This window comes from Colius striatus, chromosome 2, assembly GCF_028858725.1.
Source record: "Colius striatus isolate bColStr4 chromosome 2, bColStr4.1.hap1, whole genome shotgun sequence".
In the NCBI taxonomy this organism is placed as follows: Eukaryota; Metazoa; Chordata; class Aves; order Coliiformes; family Coliidae; genus Colius; species Colius striatus.
The window spans coordinates 39986366-40009987 of NC_084760.1; the positions used below are offsets into that span (position 1 = coordinate 39986366).

Consider the following 23622-nt stretch of genomic DNA (forward strand, 5'->3'; position numbering starts at 1 on the left):
TACTTTGCCCATCTCTTCAAATTCAGAGGAAGAAAAGTTAGGGAGTTCATTCAGTTCTCCCCTTATGCCTCCTTCTATCTCCATAGTCACAACACTTTAATTTTTATGAATCTGTCTTCCTTCTTTGCAGCTGTATCTATATAATCCCTTGTCTCTGAGGGTGAGATTTATCTGACTAAATGCATATGTTTGTATTTAAACTAGTGACCCTAGCTTGCCTTTGCAGTCAGTGGAAAGGAATAGGCACTTATTTACTTATTTAACAGGAAGAGTTCACCACAATCAGTTTTAGAAGTCTATGTTAGGGCATGAGTAATGTGTCTTTTTTTGACTGACCATATTGGAGTCTAGATGACAAGTTCAGTGCACACACCTACATTTAACCAAATGAAATTTCACACCAATGTCTTTGATCCTTAATTTACCTTGCAAGGTTTTTCTCTTCTGTGTACATGCTGTGTAAGACAATGACAGGAGACACTGATGCAGCCTTTTTAGTAATTGAACATTTTCATAGAAAAGTTAAGCATTTCTGAAAATGTTGCAGTTTTCCATGGGATCCAGCTGGAACAGCAAAGAGAGCCTGAAGCAGTTTTGGGAGTTGGGTTTTTTTTTCTTTTCGCGGTTTCCCTTAAGGAATAGAAATGCTCTTTAGTTGTATTTTCTTCAGCTTTTATGTAGACTGCATACCTGTACTGGCTAGATTTGTTGTGACTGCATAATTTTTAGTATGGTATTGTTTCTCCAAGAACATCCTGACCACAATTCAAGTAGAGGCTAGTCTCTCTGCTCCAGTCCACTAGCAGCCATTAATAACAACAGCTGTGGAAAACTTCATCTTAGGTCTGATCCGACCCTAGGATTTAGCTATAGTGTAACCTTGCCACAGTTTTTGCAGTTAAAATACATTGAAAGTAGTGAAGACAGCTTTCTAGTCTCTCAGTTTCTGACACTGCAGAATGTCCTTGCATTGCATTAGAAAAGAAAGTCATTACCATCTTCTGTTCAGGAATTATGTCACTCTACTCAGTGGTCGCTTTGAAATGTTTTTTTTGTAGGAGTGACCTCCATAGACTTCTGAACTGTCACTTCCATCCCTTATAATTATCTCTTGTGTTGCTTTGAATATTAATGGCACAAAGCCATCCTTGTCTGCAGTGAGCACAATCCAAGAGGAGCCTGCAAAAATTAAGCCAAAAAAAAAAAGAAAAGAAAAGAAAAGAAAATGAGTGTACTGCTCTAATTATGTAAAATGTACAAGCACATTTGAAAAAGTCAGGCAGCACAGGAGCAGAACAAGCTTTCCTTTTGTGCACTAAAGCCTCATTACACTAATGGCATTAAGGTCTGACAATCCACCCTGAGCACACCTTTGTGTAAACAGGAAGGGGGGGCTAAATGAAAGGTCTTGAAAGGTTTGAGGCATTTTGCACCTTACTTAAGTTGAAAACCAGAAACATCTTTACTATTTCTGATAAGCTAGAAGTATCTCCATTTCCTGAAAACTCAGCCACCCTTTCCATGCTGCCTTTTGCTCTGGTGACCTATACTTTTGCTCATCCTTTTTGCTGATCTGCTCTACTCAAATGATGGGGAGATCACAAAACCTGAAAAGTTGGCAAAGAAAATGATTGTGCTGTATTTATTCTAGAAGGAAGGAGAGGTTTCCACCTCCTTTACTGTCAAGCCAAGATTGTTCAGTATGTTTTAAAATTTGTATAGCAAATGGAAGTTACACCTTGAAGATGATTTACAAAATATATCATTATGTACAAAGGTTGATTTACAAAACCTGGTATAATAAAGTTTGTTGTGCTTTAATTATTTTTCCAGATCTTCTCATAAAGAGAATTAACAAAATGTGAATGCTGTTTCAATTTTTTTTTCCTGGGAAAAAAATACAAAAAAAAAACCCAAAAAAGAGGGAAGCTTAAAAACCAACAACATCAAAATCATTCAGGTTCACTTTCTATATTCCACAGAAGCAGAAAATAAACCTACCCTTCCTTAGTTTTTTCTTTTGTAAGTCAGCTTAGAAACAAAGCTATATGTACCATATATCTTGTTTTCTAGTGACTCATCTGTTTTGTTATGGACTGGATCTTTTCTTGTGGAAAACAGGAAATGCACTATTTTGTCCTTTCTTTTCAGTTTGACATTTTATGAAAAAGAAAATCTGTGTGATTGTGGGAACCCTTGAATGACATGCTTTTCTTAGAGAACACGATCCTGTTGTTACTGAGCAGGGGCATTAGTTGAGATATGAAGTAATGAAAGCCTTGATATGATCTGTTGAGATTTTTAGTTTTGGGAAATAAAATTGCACTATGAAAAGGAATGTGTAAAAAGGAAGTGTAGAAAATTGAGAATAACCATGTTTAATTTTTGTCAGTCATAATGCATTTTCCTGGATAAGGCAAATCTCTCCTCCTGATGCTATTAACAAAACACTTTTCTAGGCTGCTACTCTGTGGCATGTTGTCATGTCACCTGTTACATCATAAGAAGATTGTCATTCCAAACCATGAATCTTTAATCTTCTGCTCTTAATACTTTCTTTCTAATTCTGGACAGACTTCATATCCTGAAAGCAGTGGGTCTAAATGTGTAAATTCTGCTGCAAACCAATAGTTACATTGTTGGTCAAATTGGTAAAGTATACTCTTTTGTCAAACTCTCAATACTTTTTATTTTCATCCCTTGGAATGTTTGAAATTCTATGTTATTGATAACACTTTCTTTGGAACATATCTGACAAAATAGTTCAATGGTGGGAAAACCTTGTTAAGAGTGTAGTGCCCTTTTGCTGTACAATTATTACAATGATGACCTGGTGAAAAGAGACTTCTGTGTGCCAATACCGGGGCACTACATGACAGCCTATATTTAGTACAGGTATTACAGCCCTGAGCTTAAAGTGCAAATGATAAGGCCAAGTTCATTGCTCATGTAACTCTGATGATCTTAATAGGCTTGCTGTGGGTATGAATTTGGCCTACAGTTGTGAACTTTTTTCCTCCAATTAATTCAAGTTTAAGTGTTTATTTATAGTAAAAAAATGCCAGGCTGTCATTGAAATGCAAGCATGGTCTTCATTATGTCCCCTTTAATAATAGAGTATTAAAGGATGGGAGCGATATTTTTAAACATCACATTTAGTATTCATGTGTGGCAAAGGAAAGATTTAGGAATATAAACCTGTACTGGTCAGAACTGAATAAAGAGCTACATAACTACTTCTGCTCTAAAACTAATAATTTTACTGAATTTTGATGAGTTTTAGAAAGATTCTTGTTTCAGATGTTCTTTTTTGCTGTCAACAAACAGACTAAATTTCAGAACAGCTGAACACCACATTGAACAGAAAGAGGGACACATTAGGATAATTCTGAGGCATTGTCTTTTTGGTATCTCTGGAGTCTAATGCATGAAAGTGAGGAGGAGTGTTCTGCTAATTAAATATTAAATATTCAGCTCCTACAGAGCTGAAAATAAGTTTTCTCAGGCACATTATTTTTTATTTTCATACTCAATTCTAATCTCTTTTTGTTTCCAAAATCAAGAGCTGGAAATATAGGCCAAAAGTGTTATCCTCCTTTGTCTCCTGCAAAGCTCCGTTGTGTTATTGCAGAAGCTTGCTGGGAAATAGCTCAGGCCTCAACAGGAAATGGAATTTTTTCTGCACTGTACAGTCAAGAGAGATTGCTAACAAAAATATGAAACCTGTATATCCTTATCTTCAAGAGAAACTCTCAGAAACTGATGTAAACGAGAAGAAAACTGAAACAGCCCAAGATGTCTCAGATAAAGGCAGCTCCCCTGATCTGTGTTGTTTTTATAGCCACTTTTCTTCATTCTTGTGGTCTCATCAACAACCAGGAGATAAGAAGATTATGAATGGCAGAATGGTGCATGTTATACATCTCTTTTTCCCACTGTCCTTGATGCCAGCACCAGTAGTATCCTAGGCTTGATTTCTTCTTTATCAACAAGCCTTTCTTGTAGCAGTTTATTGGGTAACCATCATAAATTAGAAAACTATTAGCTTATATTATTAGTTTCCTTTTCTTTTTGTCTTCACCAAAAGTTTAATTCATTTCTCAAAGACAGAGTATACCAATTAAGCCAATGTGCCTCAACCTGTCAGGGGCTAAGATAACGGGCAAGACAGTAATTTTTGGATCTTTCAATGTGGAAACTGTGCAAGAAGATCATAATTACAAATAACTGTGGTGTGGACTAAGATCATAATATACTTAGTTTGTGATAAGAAAAGCTGTCTGAAGCCTTATAAAGAAATGGCTGAAAAAATAACAGTATGTTTGTGTCTGAGAAGCTGATATACACAGACAGGTAGGGGCAAGGTAATCCAGAGACCAGTCTGTGGCTGGAATTTCACTAACTGCTTCTGTCCTTATGGTGGTGGGTGGTAGAAATGTGAGACTGTCAAATTAGAATATGGAGCTTCATTGCTTATCTTACATTAAAATAATCCCAAATTCTACATGATCCATATGTATATCATATTCTGAGAATGAATTTTTCATCATCTTACTGTTATTGTCGGGTCTGGGACATGGCTGTAAAGATAAGAAAAGCAAAATGCCAGAAGGTCTCAAGGAAGCATTTGCATTTCCAGGCAACACAGGGTACTGATTATTTTCTCAGCCTTCCTCTGTAGAGATAGTTAACATTCTACTAATAGGTGGTTCTACGGTTATTTAGCATTTAAGCGATTTCAAGAGACACTCTGCCATATCTTAGGAGGTTGGGGCATCCTTTTTTTCTATAGTAGCTAGCAACAGGACAAGGGGTAATGGGATGAAGCCGGAACACAAAAAGTTCCATTTAAATATAAGAAAAAACTATTTCACCGTGAGAGTGACGGAGCAGTGGCACAGGCTGCCCAGAGGGGTTGTGGAGTCTCCTTCACAGGAGGTCTTCAAGACCCCCCTGGACATATTCCTATGTGACCTGATCTAGGTGGACCTGCTTCTGCAGGGGTGTTGGACTAGATGATCTCTAAAGGTCCCTTCCATTCTATGATTCTATGATGTTTAAGACAATAGAAAACACACACCAAAAACAGTTAGCTATCCCAGTTTACTATAGTATGGAGTAATCATTCTGCCACAAATGCCTCCTTTATGCTAAAAATCTCAGGAGAAGCCAGATACCAGAAATAAAAGAAACCATACCATATTTCATTTCAATGATGGGCAAATCAAAGAGCTGCTGGACTAAATTCAAATGGATCTTGCCATCACAGAGGAGAACATCTTTTGTTTCTTCAATAACTGCTCCATTTGAAAAGCTTTTCTTCCAATGCATGCATGTAAGAGAAAAGATCTTGTTAAAGGCTTAGACGTTGTACCTGAGTTCTTTTTACTGTTTCTCTGCTGTTGCTCCTTTAAGTTCTTTAGTCATATTGCTTTGTCTTTGCTACAATTTGTAATGACTCCATCATGCAGTGCAATTCTAAGCACAATCTCAGAGTCCCACGTGAAGCGGAATATTCCTCTGTTTTTTGATTTGTGTGCTTATGCAGCTCAAAATTGCATCAGCCCTATATATATAAAAAATATATTAAAAAATGTATTAGGTCATGCATATGGACACGTGTCTGTTAGGCCTTTCTGCCTGAAGAGCCAATTGAGTGCCAGGGAATATATCATGCCTAGAATAAAGTTGTCCAAGATGCTACCAGAGCAAATGAGTACGCTGCTCAGTTTCAGTTCTACACATGGGTGGTTTTGATAGTCTTTGATCAACTCTTCCACCCTAGTAAAATAACCTCTGTTCTGGCACAGAGAAAATTGCAGAGACTGGACACAGTGACAGTTGCTCTGCAAAGCTGTTATAACAATGTAGCTTGGAAATCCTCTGTCGTTCGTTAAGAGGTAAGGAATATATGGATTCAGAGCCCTGGAGTTTGCTCTAACATTTGCCAAAAGAACACAAATATAAAAGTAGTATATTTATGCTTCATGAAGTTTATCTGACCTTGAGAATTAACACCTTTGTGTTCTGTCATTCTGATGACTGGAAAGTGCAAACACCACAAAGCTCATGTGGTTATGGAGGAGATACACATTTGCATTTACATTTCCTATCTGCTATAATTTGAAAGTCATTTTAGCATTAAAAATTCTCCAGTGACTCAGTGCCATTATAAAATGTATGTGAATTGAACATTGTCTTCTAAATAATTTGTTATTTTTGTCTTGTGAATTTTGTTTTGTTCTTTACTTTCCACCTTTGTAGTTCCTACTTGTTATGTTGGGGTTTTTTCCCTTTGGCATCTCTTCTGTTTGCAATATCCCCAAATTTAACATATTTGTTATTTTTTAATATATTATTGAATGAACAGTCTATTTCTCCCATTTCCCAAAACCTTCTGGTTTGTACATTCAGAAAGGATCCAAGTTCATGTTTTAAAAAGATGTCATCTATCCTGACTCCTGTTCTAGTCCTACCCTGTCTCTATGTACTTCATGCCCTTGAATCTTTCTTGTTAGTAAGAAACTTAAAGTTGAATGAATTCACAGCCACATCTTCTGTTTCTGCAAATAGTAATCTAACCTTTGCCTAAATAAATGTCTCTTTTCATGCTTATCTTCATTTGTAATTATGCTGTCTTTGACTCACTCTCTCAATGAACATGTGCTTTTTTTTTTTGCTGCATGACAACATTCCTAAATTACTTGCTTTCATTTTTCTCTACATAGTGTGTATACTGTCATGCAGCCGCTCTGGTTTTTGTAAAGCAGAATGTCTACCAACTGTTGCAAAAGTCTTTTTTCCCCACTCTACAATAAATTGGCCATGCAGGTAGTCTAGGGCTCATTGTTGTTTATTTGTGTAATATGATTGATAGGAAGCATAAGAACTGTAAAAATCTCCAGTAAAAATGGAAATTTTCCAGCTTTCTGTGGTCTTCTCATCTTTTTCCCTCATGAAAAACAGCTGGAAAATTTGTTGCTGTGTAATTAACAGGGAACTGTCTAAGGAATGCATCAAAGAAGTGTCACTTTCATAGTCAGGAACCTATAGTAACTTTTTATTACAGCTGTAACTATATAACAGAAGCTTTTTGTCATGTTTAGATCTCTTCAAATTATACAGCTCTATATTCTATTGTACCTAAATACACTTAAAACTCAATGAGCAGAGTGTTCAGCAATGAGCATGTGCTTTGCATTTACATTGCAAAGGTGTTATTTGCCTGTACAGGTATTTGTGCAAAACTTTTCTTTGCTGCAGATTGTGGATAAGCATATCTAACAGCTACTTCATTTTCCTGAAATCAGATTGAAGTGGCAGACCTTGAAGCTAAAGTTCCAGAGTCATTTGTCTTTCATCACTTGTGAGCGTTCATATTAGCTATTCTCTCTGTCTTTCTCATCTACTTCTGTTTCTAATGATGAACTTAATTATCCTTACATTTATTTTTGTCTGCTGGCAAATTCTGTCAGCCCAAGAATCTTTCTCTGGTTTAATCTTATAATTATTTAGACTTTTTTGTTTAATGTTTAGTTTAAGTGATGATAACGTGCTTTCTCTTTGAGGACTATGTTCACACACATCTTATCATAGATTACCTGATTTAAGCCTATGCCTTCTTGAGAGGTAGGTAACTGTTAGTATTCCCTTCTTATAGATGATCAAACCATTACACAGGAAGATTAAGAGATTTGCTCAAGGTCGTGGAAGTGATTTGTGACAGAGTTAGAAATACAACTAGAATCTCACCTTAGTACTTCACATTTTCATGCCTTAACCCAAAGACAATTTTCTAGTCATATCTATTTAATCCACCTCTTCCCAAAACATGTGTCTGGTTTTGTCATATTGATATTTGATATTTGTTGATATTTTGATCCACATGGGATCTCATTAATATTTACAAATATCTAAAGGGTGGGTATCAGGAGGCTGGGACATCCCTTTTTTCTATAGTATCTAGCAACAGGACAAGGGGTAATGGGATGAAGCTGGAACACAAAAAGTTCCATTTAAACATAAGAAAAAAATATTTTACTGTTCAGGTAATGGAGCAGTGGCACAGTCTGCCCAGAGGGGTTGTGGAGTCTCCTTCCTTGGAAGTCTTCTGGGCATCAGCCAGCCCATCATAGCATTGCCATACTGGCTTTCCAAACTCATGGTTTCGAATGCAAATATATGTGAGAAGAAAATAATTTACTAAGGCTAAAAGGCTTTCTGGATTACATGCTACACACTGTATGTGCACGTGATAAATAAACACATCTTTTATCTCTTCTTTTTGAATGCCACTGAGCAGTCAGCTAGTTCTACCTCTTGATTTTTTTCACTGTGTCTTGTATTTCCTATTGCACTGCCTACACTTGCCTGATGCTAACATCATCTTCATGAATAAAAATTCACTAACTGATGAATTAGGATGGTAAATAAGAATATGCTACCAATCAGAATTGGTTTTACTAATACTTGGGTTAGTGAATAATTGCGATTCCAATGTATCTTTTTTGCACATGGATGTCTAGAAATGTAAAACGTTTTCCAGATGAGGCATCGTGGCCATGTTGCCCACTATTGCATTACTTACTGGGTGCACCTCATGATGTATCCACCAACTGTTCTTTTCATAAATGTTTCACATTTTTGATTTGTAGTCATCTTGTATTCACTTAACATGTGCAAGCTTTTGTCATCCTTGGTTGTTTCCAGCTAATGAATATCCAGTTTATAGCAGAAGTTCCTTCTATTAATCCTGTAACGTATCACTATGCACCTCATATTAGTTCATTTCAAGCTGGTTTTTTTGTTTGTTTTAGATGCTAAGGTGACCAAATTACAGGTGCAATATCCTGATCCTCTATTGAAAATACTCCTGACTTTATGCCATATGCAGATTTTGTTAGTATATCTCATCAGAACGCTAATGAAACATTTAGATTAGCCTGAAGATCAGTCATGAGAAAATCCACTAGTAAATGTCTTCCATTTTCTTTTATATTACTATAACCATTTACTATCTTCCTTCCAGCTAATTCCTTAACCATCTTATATTTCTTCTATGAATCCCTATTCCCTGCTGTTGAACAAATAATTTCCCTTGTGGTGCAATTTCGAGTACTGTACTGAATTACAAGTATTTTAAATATTCTTCATATCCTTTGTGTTAATAATCTGTTCTTTTATATAGAAAAAGTATCAGATTAGTCAGTCACATCTCTGCATTGTGAGGTGAATAGTGCTGTGCTTGCCTAGAACTCTTTTTTCATTTTCTTCAACCCTTGATTTCAGGTCTTTGTGTTGTGCTTCAGTGGTAATTTCAGGTTTGATATCTTAGTACCCATTTGTCAGCTTGCTTTTGCCTTGCCCGCACACTCATTGTGTGAGATGAGAAAAAACTAGTAAATTAAATAGACATGAGGGTTCAAGACAACAAAAACAGAGTTAGATGGATAAGGAAGAGCAATGAAGAGGAATGAGAACCGATTTTTGCCATTCAAAGTGCTATGTCTCATTAAACCTTGTGCAGCATTGCCACAGGTAGTATTAATTAGGTTTGGCAGCCAGCACTTCACCCCTCTCCTGTTACGATCTCTACTGTTGCTGTGATTCCTATTTGATTTTTGCTGAATTCTCATTTTATTTTGGTAGAGATCTTAATATCTTTGTTTGCCCTTGTGGGGGACATTATATTGCAACCCTGAATAACCTGTCAGGTTAGTAAGTCTGTGAAATGTTGACATTGGAAGAGATCTGAGGTGCTCAGTGGTGCTTAAATCCCAAAGCAGTTTGCATTTATAGTGCACATCAACATTTCAGACAGTTTCTCTGCTCTTGACTTCCTGTTAACACTTCTGTAACTACTATTTCAGATATATTGTCGTCTAAGGTGTACCACTTGTCCTCATGCTTGTGCTTCCATGAGTGTGGGTTTTTTGTAGCTCAGATCTTTACTTTCTTTGCACAGTATGAAAAGTTGAATTCATTTTAGATATTACACATTCCTTTTGTGTCTATGTATCCAACAAACAAATAATCCGCTTTAATAGGAGATACAGTGTCTCCTCTACAAGCCCTACTTGTCTGCTGTTGACCAACTTCAGAACACTGAGGTCAGAATTTGTTCCTAAACAAATTCCTCAACCTTTGCTCAAAATGTTATCCATGCATTAATCACACCTTCTCTTGACTACTGCAGGTCTTCCTTTTACAGTCATCCTAAATCTATTCCTTCTAAATTTCAGGATGGCTGACTAGTTTCTAACTCCAGGGAGCAGTCATATCACCTTCCTCTTCCATCATTTTCATGGCTTTCTCTTGCTCAACCCGAGTCAAAATTGACCTTTGGATTTCAGAAAGATTCGTGGTCTTATTACAGCTGAATATTGAAAACTAGCCTCTGCTCATTTTGCTGTGCCACTCTTATACCCTGCTTCTTTATCTCTACTTCATATATTTCTATCAGAATAACTTTATTGCCATATTGGTTCCTTTCTATTCATCTCTCAGATCTGTATTAAAAAATTGGTTTTTAAAGCTGATCTTGGCAGTAAAGTTTCCCATAGTAAATTGTATGAAGATGGCATAAAAGTAAAAATTGACTTGTATATAATTATTGGTGAGTGCTAAGAAAAGGAAATAATTGTGACTATTTGCTGAAAAGATATTTATTTCCTGTTTAATTATGCAATATATGCTCTCAGTGATACACTTTTTTGACATAATGCTGCTTGTGAGCAAAATGTAGTTTTAAGATATTCTTCAGATTTAGATGAATCTTATTCCTCCTGGAATGCCTAAATGCCATTAATTTCAAATCCAGATTGGCTTTATTTCCACTGTAATTAGCTTTTGAATGAGGTTAGTTTAAATATTCTGCAGCTGTTTCTTTTCTAGGGGAAAAGCATGATAAAAGTATATTTCTGCAAAATGAAACAGAAACAAATCTGTGACAGATCCTCATCTCTTCTCTTCTTTTCCTCTCTTTTTAAAGAATATCCTCTTATTGCATTTCTCTGTCTGCCCTCCCACACTATTCTGAATCATAAGTCTGTATGTGATGAAAGAGCAATATTATTTGCTTTTTAAGGTTGAATGATCAAGTCATCTCTGGTGGCTGACTGCTATTACGCAAGTGATAGTGCAGTGACATTTCCAAAGTGTGAGTGATCATGTTTGTCTTCTATGCCTATGGGCTACAAAGAATATAAATTCTAGTAGTATTGCATGGATGTGACACCAGAGGAGCTCTAGGTAGGCTGGCACTAACGGAACAAACAAAGGTTTTGAAAGCTGTTTAGTGAGCAGACATTATGAATTATTAAGTAATACACATTCTGGTTTATATTATGGTTTTCTAAGCAGAACTCAAAAGATACATGAATATGTCAATAATGCTTCTGCACAAAGGTGTTCATAATTGCCCATTAATTATTTCTACATTTTTATCTGGTGTGTTTTAAACTTTTGCGTTTTTAATGCATAAATATGGCTGTGCAGTACCGATCATTATATTTTATAGTACAATAGATTTCTCAATCGAGATTGAGCTTCTGCTTTGCTGAGGATTATACAAACACTTAAGAAGACATGCACTTGGCACAAAAAGATAATGGCCATATTATTGACTGGACTGCACTGTTCCTAAAGCTTAGAATGTTTCCACAGGCTGATATTTATATCATAAGGCAATAAAGCTATTTCCTGACTTTTTGCACTGTGATCACAGAGCCTGGCTGGAACCCACAGCCCAGCTGGTCTCTGAGCTCACAGAGCACTAATCAACTCCTGAAGGAGGAACAGGGTTCAGATGTCTGAATCCAAACTAATCAAAACAACTATTTTCTGAGAAAATTATTAGCTGCCTATGAAGCAAATATTTCCCTGTCTGGAGACCTTTTTGCCATCAGTCTATTTTTCATTCCTTTTTGGCATCCTGCTGTGATCCTGTTAGATTTCAGAATTGGGGCAGAACTACGCAAGCCGTTAGCTGAGGTTTACATAAGTTGAGGCTTACAAAGAAGAGCTATGTGTGTAGGAAAGACATAGTAGCATTTTTTCTGAGTCATTGTAATGCAGTAGTAGCAGTGCTTTCTGCTGGCTCAGTGTGAAACTAACCTGTTCAGGTAAATAAGAGTCTTCCTTTCTAAATGTATTTAGCCTAGCAGTATTTTAGAAACACTGATATTTTTGTTTTGCTTCCCAAGAGAAAAAACAACCAAGAAAATAAATTCTTACTGCTTGTGCAAGCAAAAGTGAACAGTGACTTAGGTTAGTGTTAAGTATCACGAGCAAAACTTCTCTTTGGAAGAATCCAATAAAATCGAAGAGAAAGGGCTGCTTGCTAAATAAATAAGTTGATTTATGTTAAGACATCAAATTAGTTTGAACATGCTGAAGAACAGAAGGGCTTGCTTCTTGGCAAATAAAATCCTAAATTATTTAAAATAGACATGCTGATTTTTTTTTCACCAGAATTTGTATAATGTATTCAAGTTAAATTATTGACTAATTGAGATCAAAAGCCTTGCTGTTATCTCGAATCCCTAACATGCTAAAATCTTCTTAAATGCCAAGTAAATAATTGCAAAAAAATAATGAGTACAATTGAATTGAGTCACTATTCCCTCAATGAGTGGGTAAGGAGTGGCACTTAGAGGTCCATATGGATTCTTTTAAAGGAAGTGAAATTTGTTTGAGAAGTCTATACTTCAGCAGCATCACAAGGTAGTGTTTAACTTTGACATAAATGTATTTCTAATTGACATTTACATCCTGAAAGGGATCCTAGTTTTAGCAGCAATACCACTAGCATCAGAATGACCAAAAAAATTATCAAGTATAATATTAGTATTACTGCGAATAATACTAAGAATAATAGTCAGAAATAATTGCCCAACCTACATCCCTCAGTTGAAATTCTAACTGAGGCCAGAAGGAATTTTGCCAAAAGAAGTGTGCAATAGGAACATGATGATTTAACATTCATCTGTTTATTTAATAAAATGCTAATTACATATTGACAGATTTTTGTATTTTTTTAGAAAATCTGAAGTGGTAATATGTTTTAGAAATTATGTCCAGCTCTGTGAAGATTAGTAGCGACAAATTAAAGTAGAAATAAGCTAACTTCATGCCATGCCTATCTGAATTTTCTATAAATTGAGACCCAATACTTAGTTTTATTCTTCACGAAGGTCTAACTACATTCAGACTTTGGATTTGAGCTCAGATTTGAATTTATCGTGTTTCTGGTGAGCTACTGTACCACCCTACTTATAGTCTCATCTCTACACTAAACTATCATATGAACCCTTTGTACAGTAACGACTGTTTGTTCTTTCTCTGATAGATGCACACAAAATCGTCAGGTACCCAAGAGAGTGAGCAGAGTCAATGAATGAGCAGACACAAACCTCGCATGTGAACTATCCTCTAAATTACCCACATCATCCCAAGTTGTTGTTTCAATGACAAATTATAACACCATTTCAGATTAAGCTTGATGGCAGACTCAGGTTACATTTCTTATGGGTTGATAAGAATTAAACTGCATCTTCTTGATTTAAAGGTAAATAAATACAAGATTGTTTAAAAAAATGAGTGTCCTATCACAATATTTTTAAGCTGACAAAAAAAGTTACCTGGTAAGTGATATGAACGATGGGTGGTTCCTGTGAGCATGGGTAGGCTAAAGATATCCTCCTCCCATTCTTAGCGAAGTCCGTTATTTCAGAAAGACTCAATTGTAATTCATTGAAGCTGCCACAAAGTCTCTCTAAATTTCTAGAGATGTGACTCATTCCTCTTTCACTTGGCAAATTGTTGCTTTTAGGAGAACTTGATGCTTCTTGGATCATGTTGAACTGCACTTTAGGGGAAGTTGGTCTGCCAGAAAGCCTCGCAGGTGTTCCAAAACCAAGGAGAGACACTGAACGATTGGTAGGTTCAGTGTCCAGTGTTTCCAAGGCCACCGAGGACTCTCCTGGGAGCCTTTTTTCATCCAAGTCACTCACACTTGATGAAGAGCTCTGCTCATAACTAGGGCTCTTTACTTCTTCAATGAGTCTTCTCCTGCCACTAGGAGACTGAATAACTGTGCTTCTTGGTATTAACAGCTCCCTGTTTTGATGTTGGTCTTCTGTAGCAAGATTTTCAAAGAATTTTCTTTTTCCAGGTATATTAACAGAGGATTCAAAGTTATAAAACATGTTCTGCTTGGTCTCAGGCAATGCTGAAGAATCTTCTTCCAGCACCAATTGTTTGATCATCAAACGCATTATGTACCTGTCTGAACTTGAAGATGGAATGAGACTAGGCTCAGGGAACTTTTGCTTGCCAACCAGAATCAATAGGAGTTTATCTGTCAAAAAGCATAGTCCCTTTGGTCTTTCATTTTTTTCCAGCTGGACTTGTTGAATATGAGGCATGCAGGAAGAGGTTACTGAATGCACCAAAACAATATTAGAAGTATTAGAAGCCACGGCCACAATCTGGGCTTTAAGGTCAAAAGCCATTATATCAGGAACCAGAATACCTGGAATGGTGACTCTCCTGGTGGTAGTTACCTTCCTTTCAAAAGTCACCAAGATCAAGTGAGAAGAGTCTTGACCATTTGTTGCTGCAGAGTCTTTGCGTTTCAGAGTAATAATAGGACCAGGATCAGACCGACGGTGGTTTGCAAGGATATGGGTTAAATCCACGGGACCTGATGAAGAGGAAGCAACTGAATCAACACCAGATCTATCTGAATCCGTGGACTTTCTTCGCAGGTCCATGGAGTATTCCTCATCACCAAGCACCACAGCAGGCTGTGAGATTAAAGAACCAGTTTCTGTACCAGATGGCATATCAAATGCAATGCCCACATTCAAACCACAGATATTATCTAGAGGAAGCTCAGTCGCTACAGCAATTTGGAAATCCAGTGTGGCTTCTATAGCACAGATGTAACCTCCCACATCAAAGACAGGGCAAAAGGTGCAGATATTTAGAGTTTTCTGAGCATCATCCCATATGTAGGAATGCAGGGCACTGCCTATAGCAACTACTAAACGATTACCATCCTTAGTCCAGCAAGCACAGTGGATAACCCCGCTGCTTTTGATATCTGCCTTAACTCTAGTATTGTCAGTACGAACAGCATGCAAGACCGAAGCGTCTCTTTTTGTAAGCACAGCCAAGACTTCCTTCTTTGGATGCCAGACACAGCCCTGAGAAAGCAGTGGAAATGGCTCACCAACTTCACAAGTCTGAGAAATCAAGGGTTTGTTCCTCTCTGCAGTGCTGTAGCCCAGCTGCCAAACACTGACATGCTTTTTATGCTGAACAGCAAGCAGAGCTGGGGTGTCTGTCGAGAAACATGGGCCCCAGTAAAGCCCATGAACATGTTCAAATTGACCAGCAACACTTGAGTCTCCAAACTTTAGCTCTCCGTTACGATAGTATAAAGCAGTCAGTATCACTTGCTTCCCATCTGTCCAGGCAATTCCATGCACGGGGTGGATGGCCTGATATAAAGCATTGAGGCCGGTTCTCAGTAGCTTTGCTTTTCCCAGCTCCATCTTTTCAAGCTTTCTGTCTACTGGTGGTTGTTCCAAAGCAGAGAATCCATGGAACTCACTTGCAGATCATGATAAGTAATTTTTTTCCTCTTATCTCCTTCTCTTCCTTTCCAGAGTGAAAATTGGTTTTCTGATAATAATCCAAGAGCCTATATCGTGCACTCCTTCCCAGTAAGCCTGTAGCTGCTCTTCTAAGTATAAATCCACGTCAAAGCTGCTTTTGCTATGTCTTTTCCTGGGAGGAGTTATCATCTTCATGTGATGGCTAACAAGGTTTAACTAATTACTGTACGTTTTTGTAGAAGCCTATTTTAAAGCCTTCACTGCTGGGAGTATATTTAAAAATAACACTCTAATACCTTGACCTTCAGTGAATGAAGGTCTTTGGTGAAGGCTAGAGAGAGATCATACACCATTAAGCCTAGGTATTAAGCTACAGCCTGAAATAATGACCTGACACTTCCTTCAGCCAGCCTTTGGAGGATAAAAGAAGATTTAAACATACCTGAGAACTGTACAAGGCAGATTGCAATCTCTGATGGACAGCATCTTTCAAAGATACAAGATCCTAAGTGGCTGTGAAAGGAAAGTAGAAAAGGGAAACTGTGCTCCCTTCTGTTAGTAGTTACCAGAGAACAAAGGAAGGTGAGTTTTATTTTTTTTTTTTTAAAGTAAAATGACCTAGAAGAAAAGGCAGCTGATTACTATTTCTTTTACTGGGACAGATTGCTTTTCCACAAGTGCATATTGATTTCTTTCTTAGTCTTCCCAACCACCTGTATCTGAGGACTGTTGCCTCATCAAATAGTCAAAATGCAAAGACAAAGCCAAAATTTTCCTGTTTCCCTAAACCCTACAGTTTTTAAAATATGTAACATAACATCATGCAAAGATCCTTGAGTTGATGGAGACCCAAGCAACAGACTCACATTTCACAGTGAGGCCGTGTGAGGACACACCAGTTTGGTTGGGCTGTGTGATTTGAGGACCAGAGCTAGTTCAGATGGACTCCCTTGTGTGTCTCTGTTCTTCTCTCCTCAGTGCATCCTTTTCTGGGGTTAGCTTGGACAGAGCTTGCATATCGTTGAATAGAAATTGTCAGAGTGGGATTTTCAATGTCCCAGCTTATCTGAGCCAGCCACCCTGGGCTGACAGATACGGTGTAGGACTTACAGAAGAGTGATGTCATTCTGGAGTGGCAGCTGGCAACACGTGATCGCTAGATAGTCCTTAGACTGCCTAAGATAGCATTAGAAGCTATATAGAAGGTAACTGAATCTCTCCCTAAGCATCTTTTTTGTAGTTCTTGTTTTGCCATCATCTCTTTTCTGCTTTGATCTAATTTATGTCACTTGCTGCTTATGCTAAAAAAAAAAAACCAAAAAGGAATAAGTTAGTCCTAGACAGAGGTTTACAAATTATCAATATAATTACTGTGGGTAAAGATGTAGGATTTAACCATACACATTCTACACCTTTGACTGATTTATACTTTAAATATTTTTATAGTACTATCTGGGAAAAACAGACCTCTTATTGAAGGCAGTTGGACCTCTGTTGTAAGAATTTCTTTAGTATCCTTTTTCCAGGTCTATTTACTGAGGATAGTGAGTACCATTAAAGAACTCCAAAATTTATGTAAAGTAATCATATAATAGTCTCATTCACAAGTACTTGGGTTTTGTAGTCTTTTTCCATGAGGATTTCAATCAAAATCAAGACTTTTTTATATTCATCAAAGGCAAGCCAGCAGTGATGACTGGAATAGGTAAAAATTAAGAAGTTAAATACCCAGATTGGAAGACCTCTTTTTAGGCAAGACTCCTAAATTTTTAGTCCCTGTCTGTGCTTGCAGTGAAACCATGTTTTTAATGACTTCTCCTTACCCATTGTTGACACGAATGCCTGGGCCATGCTTAAGATGCCACACTGCCATACTTGTTTCACTAGGAGCTCTGACTATTCTGTAATTCCTCAAAGTGGTAGCAGGATTATCGTGTCATATATTAGTAGCTTTCCACCCATAGTAGCTATAATGAAGAGACTGCATTAAAATACAATCCCAGCAGCTCCACAAATTTGCAGAGTCTGTATAAGTTATTTTTGTTTTGCTTTAAAATAATGCTGCTTTGCTGCTTTGCTGTCTTCTGGATGTGTTTTACTGAAACTGATAAAGCTATTCTTTAGCATAGCCATCTCATCTACATTCTGAATGGTGCTTTAAATATCTTAACAAAACTATGTTGCAGCTGGATTCTAGCAGCTGGAAATGTGCAGGAACTTCTGCTTCAGTACGCCTGAGATACTCAGAAGATGTTTCACTAAGGATGATGCAAACTTCTTGTGATCATGGATTACTTATGTGGAAGGCTGGACTGTCTTTGGTTTGGTTTTTTTTTTTTTACATTTCATCATCTCTCATAGCATGTATCTCCTCTGCTGCAGTGTCTGTGAGATTATCAGAGAGCAATACAAGGCTGAATCTTTGAGATCTGCCAGTAACAAAATCATCCTAAATTTTGGAATTAAGGACATCTCACAAACCATAAGGTCTTGAAAATTTTTGTAGCAAGGCCTCAGTGACAATTTCCTCTATATCTGAAATATATATATATATATATATATATAAAATATATATCTATGAGAATAAAATCATCTAGTAGCTCCATAAGCAGCATATATTATAAAAATAATTTGAATTCACATTACCTTTCAGACTGTATCTTTTATAAAACAAGGTAAATAATGGAAAAACTCCATAAGTTATGGCACGGTTACAGAATGTAAACAACATGTACTCAGAATCAAAGCATATTCCAGATGCAGACACAAGGTAAATGAAAGACAATGAACTTTTGTTTGGCACAGCCTCATTTTAAAAAAACAAAACAGATAAAAATAGAGGGAGGAAAAACAAGTTTCCCTCATTCAGTTACAGTGTTCTTCTGGGAAAAAAAACAATTCTGTGTCACCTTGGCATGCTCAGATCTACAGAGTGCGTACTCAAAATAAAGGCTGGTAATTGAAAACTATCCTGGCAATGCTACAGTTTTCTTTTGAGACCCAAGAAAGCAATGCAAAGAGTAATCTGTTAGTAATCTGAGACACTCCAGTGACTGCCCACGGTCTTCACACTGACACTGAGAGATATTCTGATCCTATTAGCATCTCTGTGCCTCTGATTAACTTTGGTATAACTCAGATTGGAATGTGACCTGTGGTATAAACAAGATATTTCAGCTGGTAGCACCTTGACCGATGCTGTCTCACAGAGTAATTCCAGCCAGCCAGCCTCTGTTGCTTTGGAGGAGATAATTGTTAGAAGCAGCATAAAAAGTTCAAACCCAAATGCTGTTCACTGAGCTGCACATAGCTCTTAGCAGCCATGAGTTCCTGTGGTTCATAATGAATGTTGGAAAATGAATCCAGCCCTCATTATTGCAGAGGTTCAGCTACCCTTTTTTACTATTCAGCTGTCTTGGGAAATGGTGAATACATTTTGTGTTCAACATGGGTAAGAGATAACAAGTTACAGGTTCTTAAATATATTTACCTGTCTGTTTCTTGTCCAGTGGGAGATTGGTATCTAAATATCTCTGTGGATCTGGGTTCAGTGCCTTGCTGGAAAAGCTGAGATTCAGACTTCATTTTCTCCTTTATTCACAGTAAAATCATTCTTTTGGAACTAAATTGTGCTTCAAGTTAATTAAATTGATGTTAATATTCCTGGTAACTTCAGAGGAAGACAGATCCAGGTCAATATGCAATAAAAACGTGAGAGTAATGTTTTTTCTAATACTAATTTAACTCGACTTTACAAAATTCCTAATGCTTTGTGATATTTTTACTTTAAAACTATTTCTATTTAAAGCTCCTTACCATGATTTCACCAATTTAAGTTGATGTGTCATGTAGTTCAATACTTTCAAGAAGCTTGAGTAATGTATTTATTTTTCCACATTGACATTTCTTTGCCTTGAGATCTGATTTTAAAAAATAGTTATCTGTCACAAACTAACTGGAACAGAATGTTAATATGATGCACAGTTAATAAAGATACAAAATACGTAATCTGTCAGAGCAGATCTCCTGATCACACCATGTAAATCAGCATTCTTTTGACAGTGATATGTCTGTGAGCTCTTACTGCTCTCGGAATGGGATTTTACTTGCTAGCTAGCACGTTTTCCTAAGTATGCCACATAGAGTGGGAAAGATCTAATGGAAAATCATAATTTTTACATACATATATTTAAGAAAACTGTTAAGAAGTTTGGTTAATTGGAAAAAAATACACTTATGAAAACTGTTATTTAAAAATAAGGCCTTGATCTTTTCTATGCAGATTATATTTAAGCTAAGGAGACTTTGGGTGGGAAAGTCACAGCTTCTTTCTAAGACTATTTCTCTTATACTTTCAATGCCACGGTCTTACCCTTCTGGTGTGGCTGCCTGGGTCAAATGTAACAGGCTAGCTTGATCTGTTGTCTGCTAAATAGAGTCATCCAGTATGGCGACACATATGATAGAGGAAACACTGCTGGAGTATAGCCGAAAGTTTTGCAGCTTCTTGTAATTCACAAAGTCTGTGAATTCACTTCCACACTCAGTGATATGCAGCAGCTTTCCAAAAGTACATGACCAACTGCAGCAACTCCTCTGACATATGACCTCCAATTTTCTACAATCCCCCTGGATCTCAGGGCAGCCACCAGAGGTGGTCCATTATATCATTCCAACCTGAGCTATCCATCAGTCTCGCAGGAGTGTTGTCAACAGTCCTCTTGATGTTTACAGTTCTTGAAACTCCATCTTTTCTGTAATAGAAAGGCAAATATTAAGCAATTCTAACACAGCAGTCCAGCAAACTTAGGGGAGTAGAGTTGGCAGAGCATTTTTTAATCTCTGAAGCCTTCCCTTTTGCAGTTTAGAGTGAGATTTTTGTGGTTCATTGGGGTAGGGAGGAGAGAAACAAATCTTTTCAGAAGGACTACTTCCTTCTTACTCCCAGCAAGACATTTGAACTCCATGTTTTTCTAGCTTTCACCATGCTAAAGCAAAATAGGTGAGGCATTAGGAAGGAAAGCACATGAAGGGTAGTTATGCAAACACGTTCACAGAGAATGATACTCATTTCTTGCTTAATTGTAGGAGTGGGATTAATCTCACAAATTAACATTTCAATGTTGAGGTATATATCTATATCTGCCTACATGAAAGCAATACCAAAGCTCCCACTAGGCAACAGATTTGAGCCTCAGCTCTCTAACATATCTCTAAGACATACACACTATAGTTGTTTAAGTCAGACCCTGCTTACTGATTATCTTAAAAGTCAGTGGTGAGAAACAGATACTTTTAGGGCATGATTCATTCCATCCTCAAGTACCTAAAATAGATAAATGACTTTTACTTTATGAGTCTAGTTGAAGTACTCGGATAAGACGTGACTTTGGACAGATGAATGCCAAGGAATGCTTGCGTAGTCATTACACGCCTATCTGTTATAACTAGCACATTTATCAATGATCAGCCCACTGATAGCCCTTTCTAGAGCTACATACTTCCTTCCCACATTATTCCCCATGGCGAATGCCTTCTCTGTCTCAAACCACTATTTTGTGACTTAATTGTACCCTATGTATATACCAGTCTCTTGTGCTTGCTTTATAAAGCAATCAAGTTTTTGATAGTGGTCTTTAAAAGCAGTCGTTCCTGAACTTGAGCTGGGTTTCCAGGGAATATAAACTTAAGGAAAGTGATAGAAAGCCCAGTATTTCTGTTATGAAAATTACATTAGGCAGGAGAGCATGGAATATTCTTTTGGAAAGATTCTTGTCTTGGCAAAGAGAATGAATGAAGGATCTTTCCATCTCCAAGTCAACATTCAGTTTCCAAATTATCATAGACTCACAGAATGGTTTGGGTTGGAAGGGATCTTAAAGCTGCAACTCCCTTATTATGGGCAAGGACACCTTCCACAAGACCAGGTTGTTCAAAGTCCCATCCAACTTGGCCTTGAATACTTCCAGGGATGGGGCATCCACAACCTCTCTGAGCAACCTGTGCCAGTGCCTCACCACTCTCACAGTGAAGAGCTTCTTAATGTATAATCTAAATCTAACCTCTTTCAGTTTGAAGCTGTTATTCTTTTGTCCTACCACTACATGCCCTTGTAAAAGGTTCCTCTCCAGCTTCTTTGTTGGCCCCTTTATGTAGTGGAAGGCTACTATAAGGTCTCCTTGGGGCCTTCTCTTCTCCAGGCTGAACAACCCCAGCTCTCTCAGCCTGTCTTCAGAGGAGAGGTGCTTCAGCCTTCTGACCATTCTTGTAGCCTCCTCTGGACTTGCTCCAACTCACTTCTTATGTTGATGCCCCAGAGCTGGATGCAGCACTGCAGATGTTGTCTTATGAGAGCAGAGTACAGAGGGAGAATCACCTACCTCAAATTATGCCAGTCTTTTTCTTTCATAAGCATTAAATGTATTTGGTTTTGAAGACGTCTCTTATTAGTACCTTGTCTTTTACTTGTATACTTTATATGTTTTTATCATTTGCACCAAGAACGTGAAATAATTTAGGAACTTCTTGCATGACTAAATGCGCTTTGCTACAGTTAGATCACTACATGCTACGTGCTCAGTTAGATCGCGCTCATTTGAAAGCCCATCGAGACTTGAAGAAGATCAAAGGATAGTACTATTTTAGCAGATATATATTTATCCCAACTTGGTCACTTGTAAAGGTCACTTAAATCTGTCTGCACTGGGAAAATAAGGTATTATTATAACAGAATTAAGGACAGTATGAGCTGGACATAACACTATTGAAACTGGCTGGTTGATAGTGTGGAGAGACAAACTTCTTAGCAACATCTATTTTCGAAAGTGCACTAGAAAGAAAATTTCATAAAGTGTGTCAAACTTGATTGCTTCTGAAACGTGGACTATAGTACTCCTTCAAGCAGTGAAATCATGGTTGAGAATATTGATTGAGAAAAATCATGGAGACTCTCTCTGAATCTAATTTTGCTTGATGTGTGGGGTATGTATGATAATAACACTTTTGATGAGCAGGTTACAAATTTTGCTGTTGCTGTCACTGGTAGGGCTCTTCTACTTCAGTGATGATCATGGGACAATTTCAGAAGTGTCTGAAGAGAGTTGCCTCCCAGCTGTATTTGGAAACTCTGGTAATAAATCACCTTTGACTTGGTCTGCCCTAGAAATGTTCTTGCTTGTTAAACTTAGCAGGATCTCCCTACCTCTCCCACCATGATATGAACAAAGTGGTGAATTGTTCTAACAGAAACCTGATCATTAAAACCAAAACAGTGGTAACATTGTGCTATTCTCCACCTGCTTTTTAAATAGTTCACCTATAACTTTCTGTGTAGCCTGAAACAGAACTATAGTGGATGATAATTTTAATCCATAACCTTCAAGCTAGTTTAAATGTTAGGTAGAATTGTATTGAAAGGGCTGCGGTGTCTACATTGTTACTGAAAGGCTGCAATAGTTCTGTTTTTGCATTCTATTTTGTCTTAGATAAGGCCTTAATTTAGAAGAGAAATAGACAAATACTGTCCTGCTTCACTAGTAAGAAGGATTTTTTTTTCCACCTGTGTATCAGTTTAAGCCTAAATACCTGTTCTCCAGAGTTCTGCCACTTTGACTCCAAAGGTACAAAATCCAGAACAGCTGATTCAGCCTTTCCTTTCTGTGAGAGAGCTAAAGGCCAAATGCTGGGTCAATCCTGATGAGAAGCTGAATACCAGGAAGTTTAGTTCTTCTGTTTGTCCTACAGACTAACATAAAAAGCCCGAGATTTTTCTGTGGCTCTATTGACCTTTTGGTGCTTACCTAGAGTTAAAACCGTCCCTGGAATATCACGAAAAAAGAACCAAAACAAACCATCTTTAACAATCTTTCTGTGCTGCCCTGCTCACAGTTGTCCTGATATGTGTACAACCTGTCTCTCTGCCTGCTGATCTTTCAGTTGTAACTTCAGATCATGATGGTCAGGAGGTTCTAGAAACTCATTAAATAGTGTTATAATTGCA

General features: G+C 37.4%; 1 protein-coding gene across 1 annotated transcript; it reads right to left on the reverse strand.

The window, feature by feature from the left end:
• Positions 1 to 1012: 1012 nt before the first annotated feature.
• LOC104554693 (WD repeat and coiled-coil-containing protein) lies at positions 1013 to 15560 on the reverse strand. The gene is made up of 3 exons (XM_010197812.2): positions 13641 to 15560; positions 5199 to 5319; positions 1013 to 1179 (listed from the first exon to the last, which is right to left on the reverse strand). The coding sequence occupies exons 1-3, from the start codon at positions 15558 to 15560 to the stop codon at positions 1013 to 1015; spliced, it is 2208 nt and encodes a 735-aa protein (XP_010196114.2).
• Positions 15561 to 23622: the final 8062 nt, after the last annotated feature.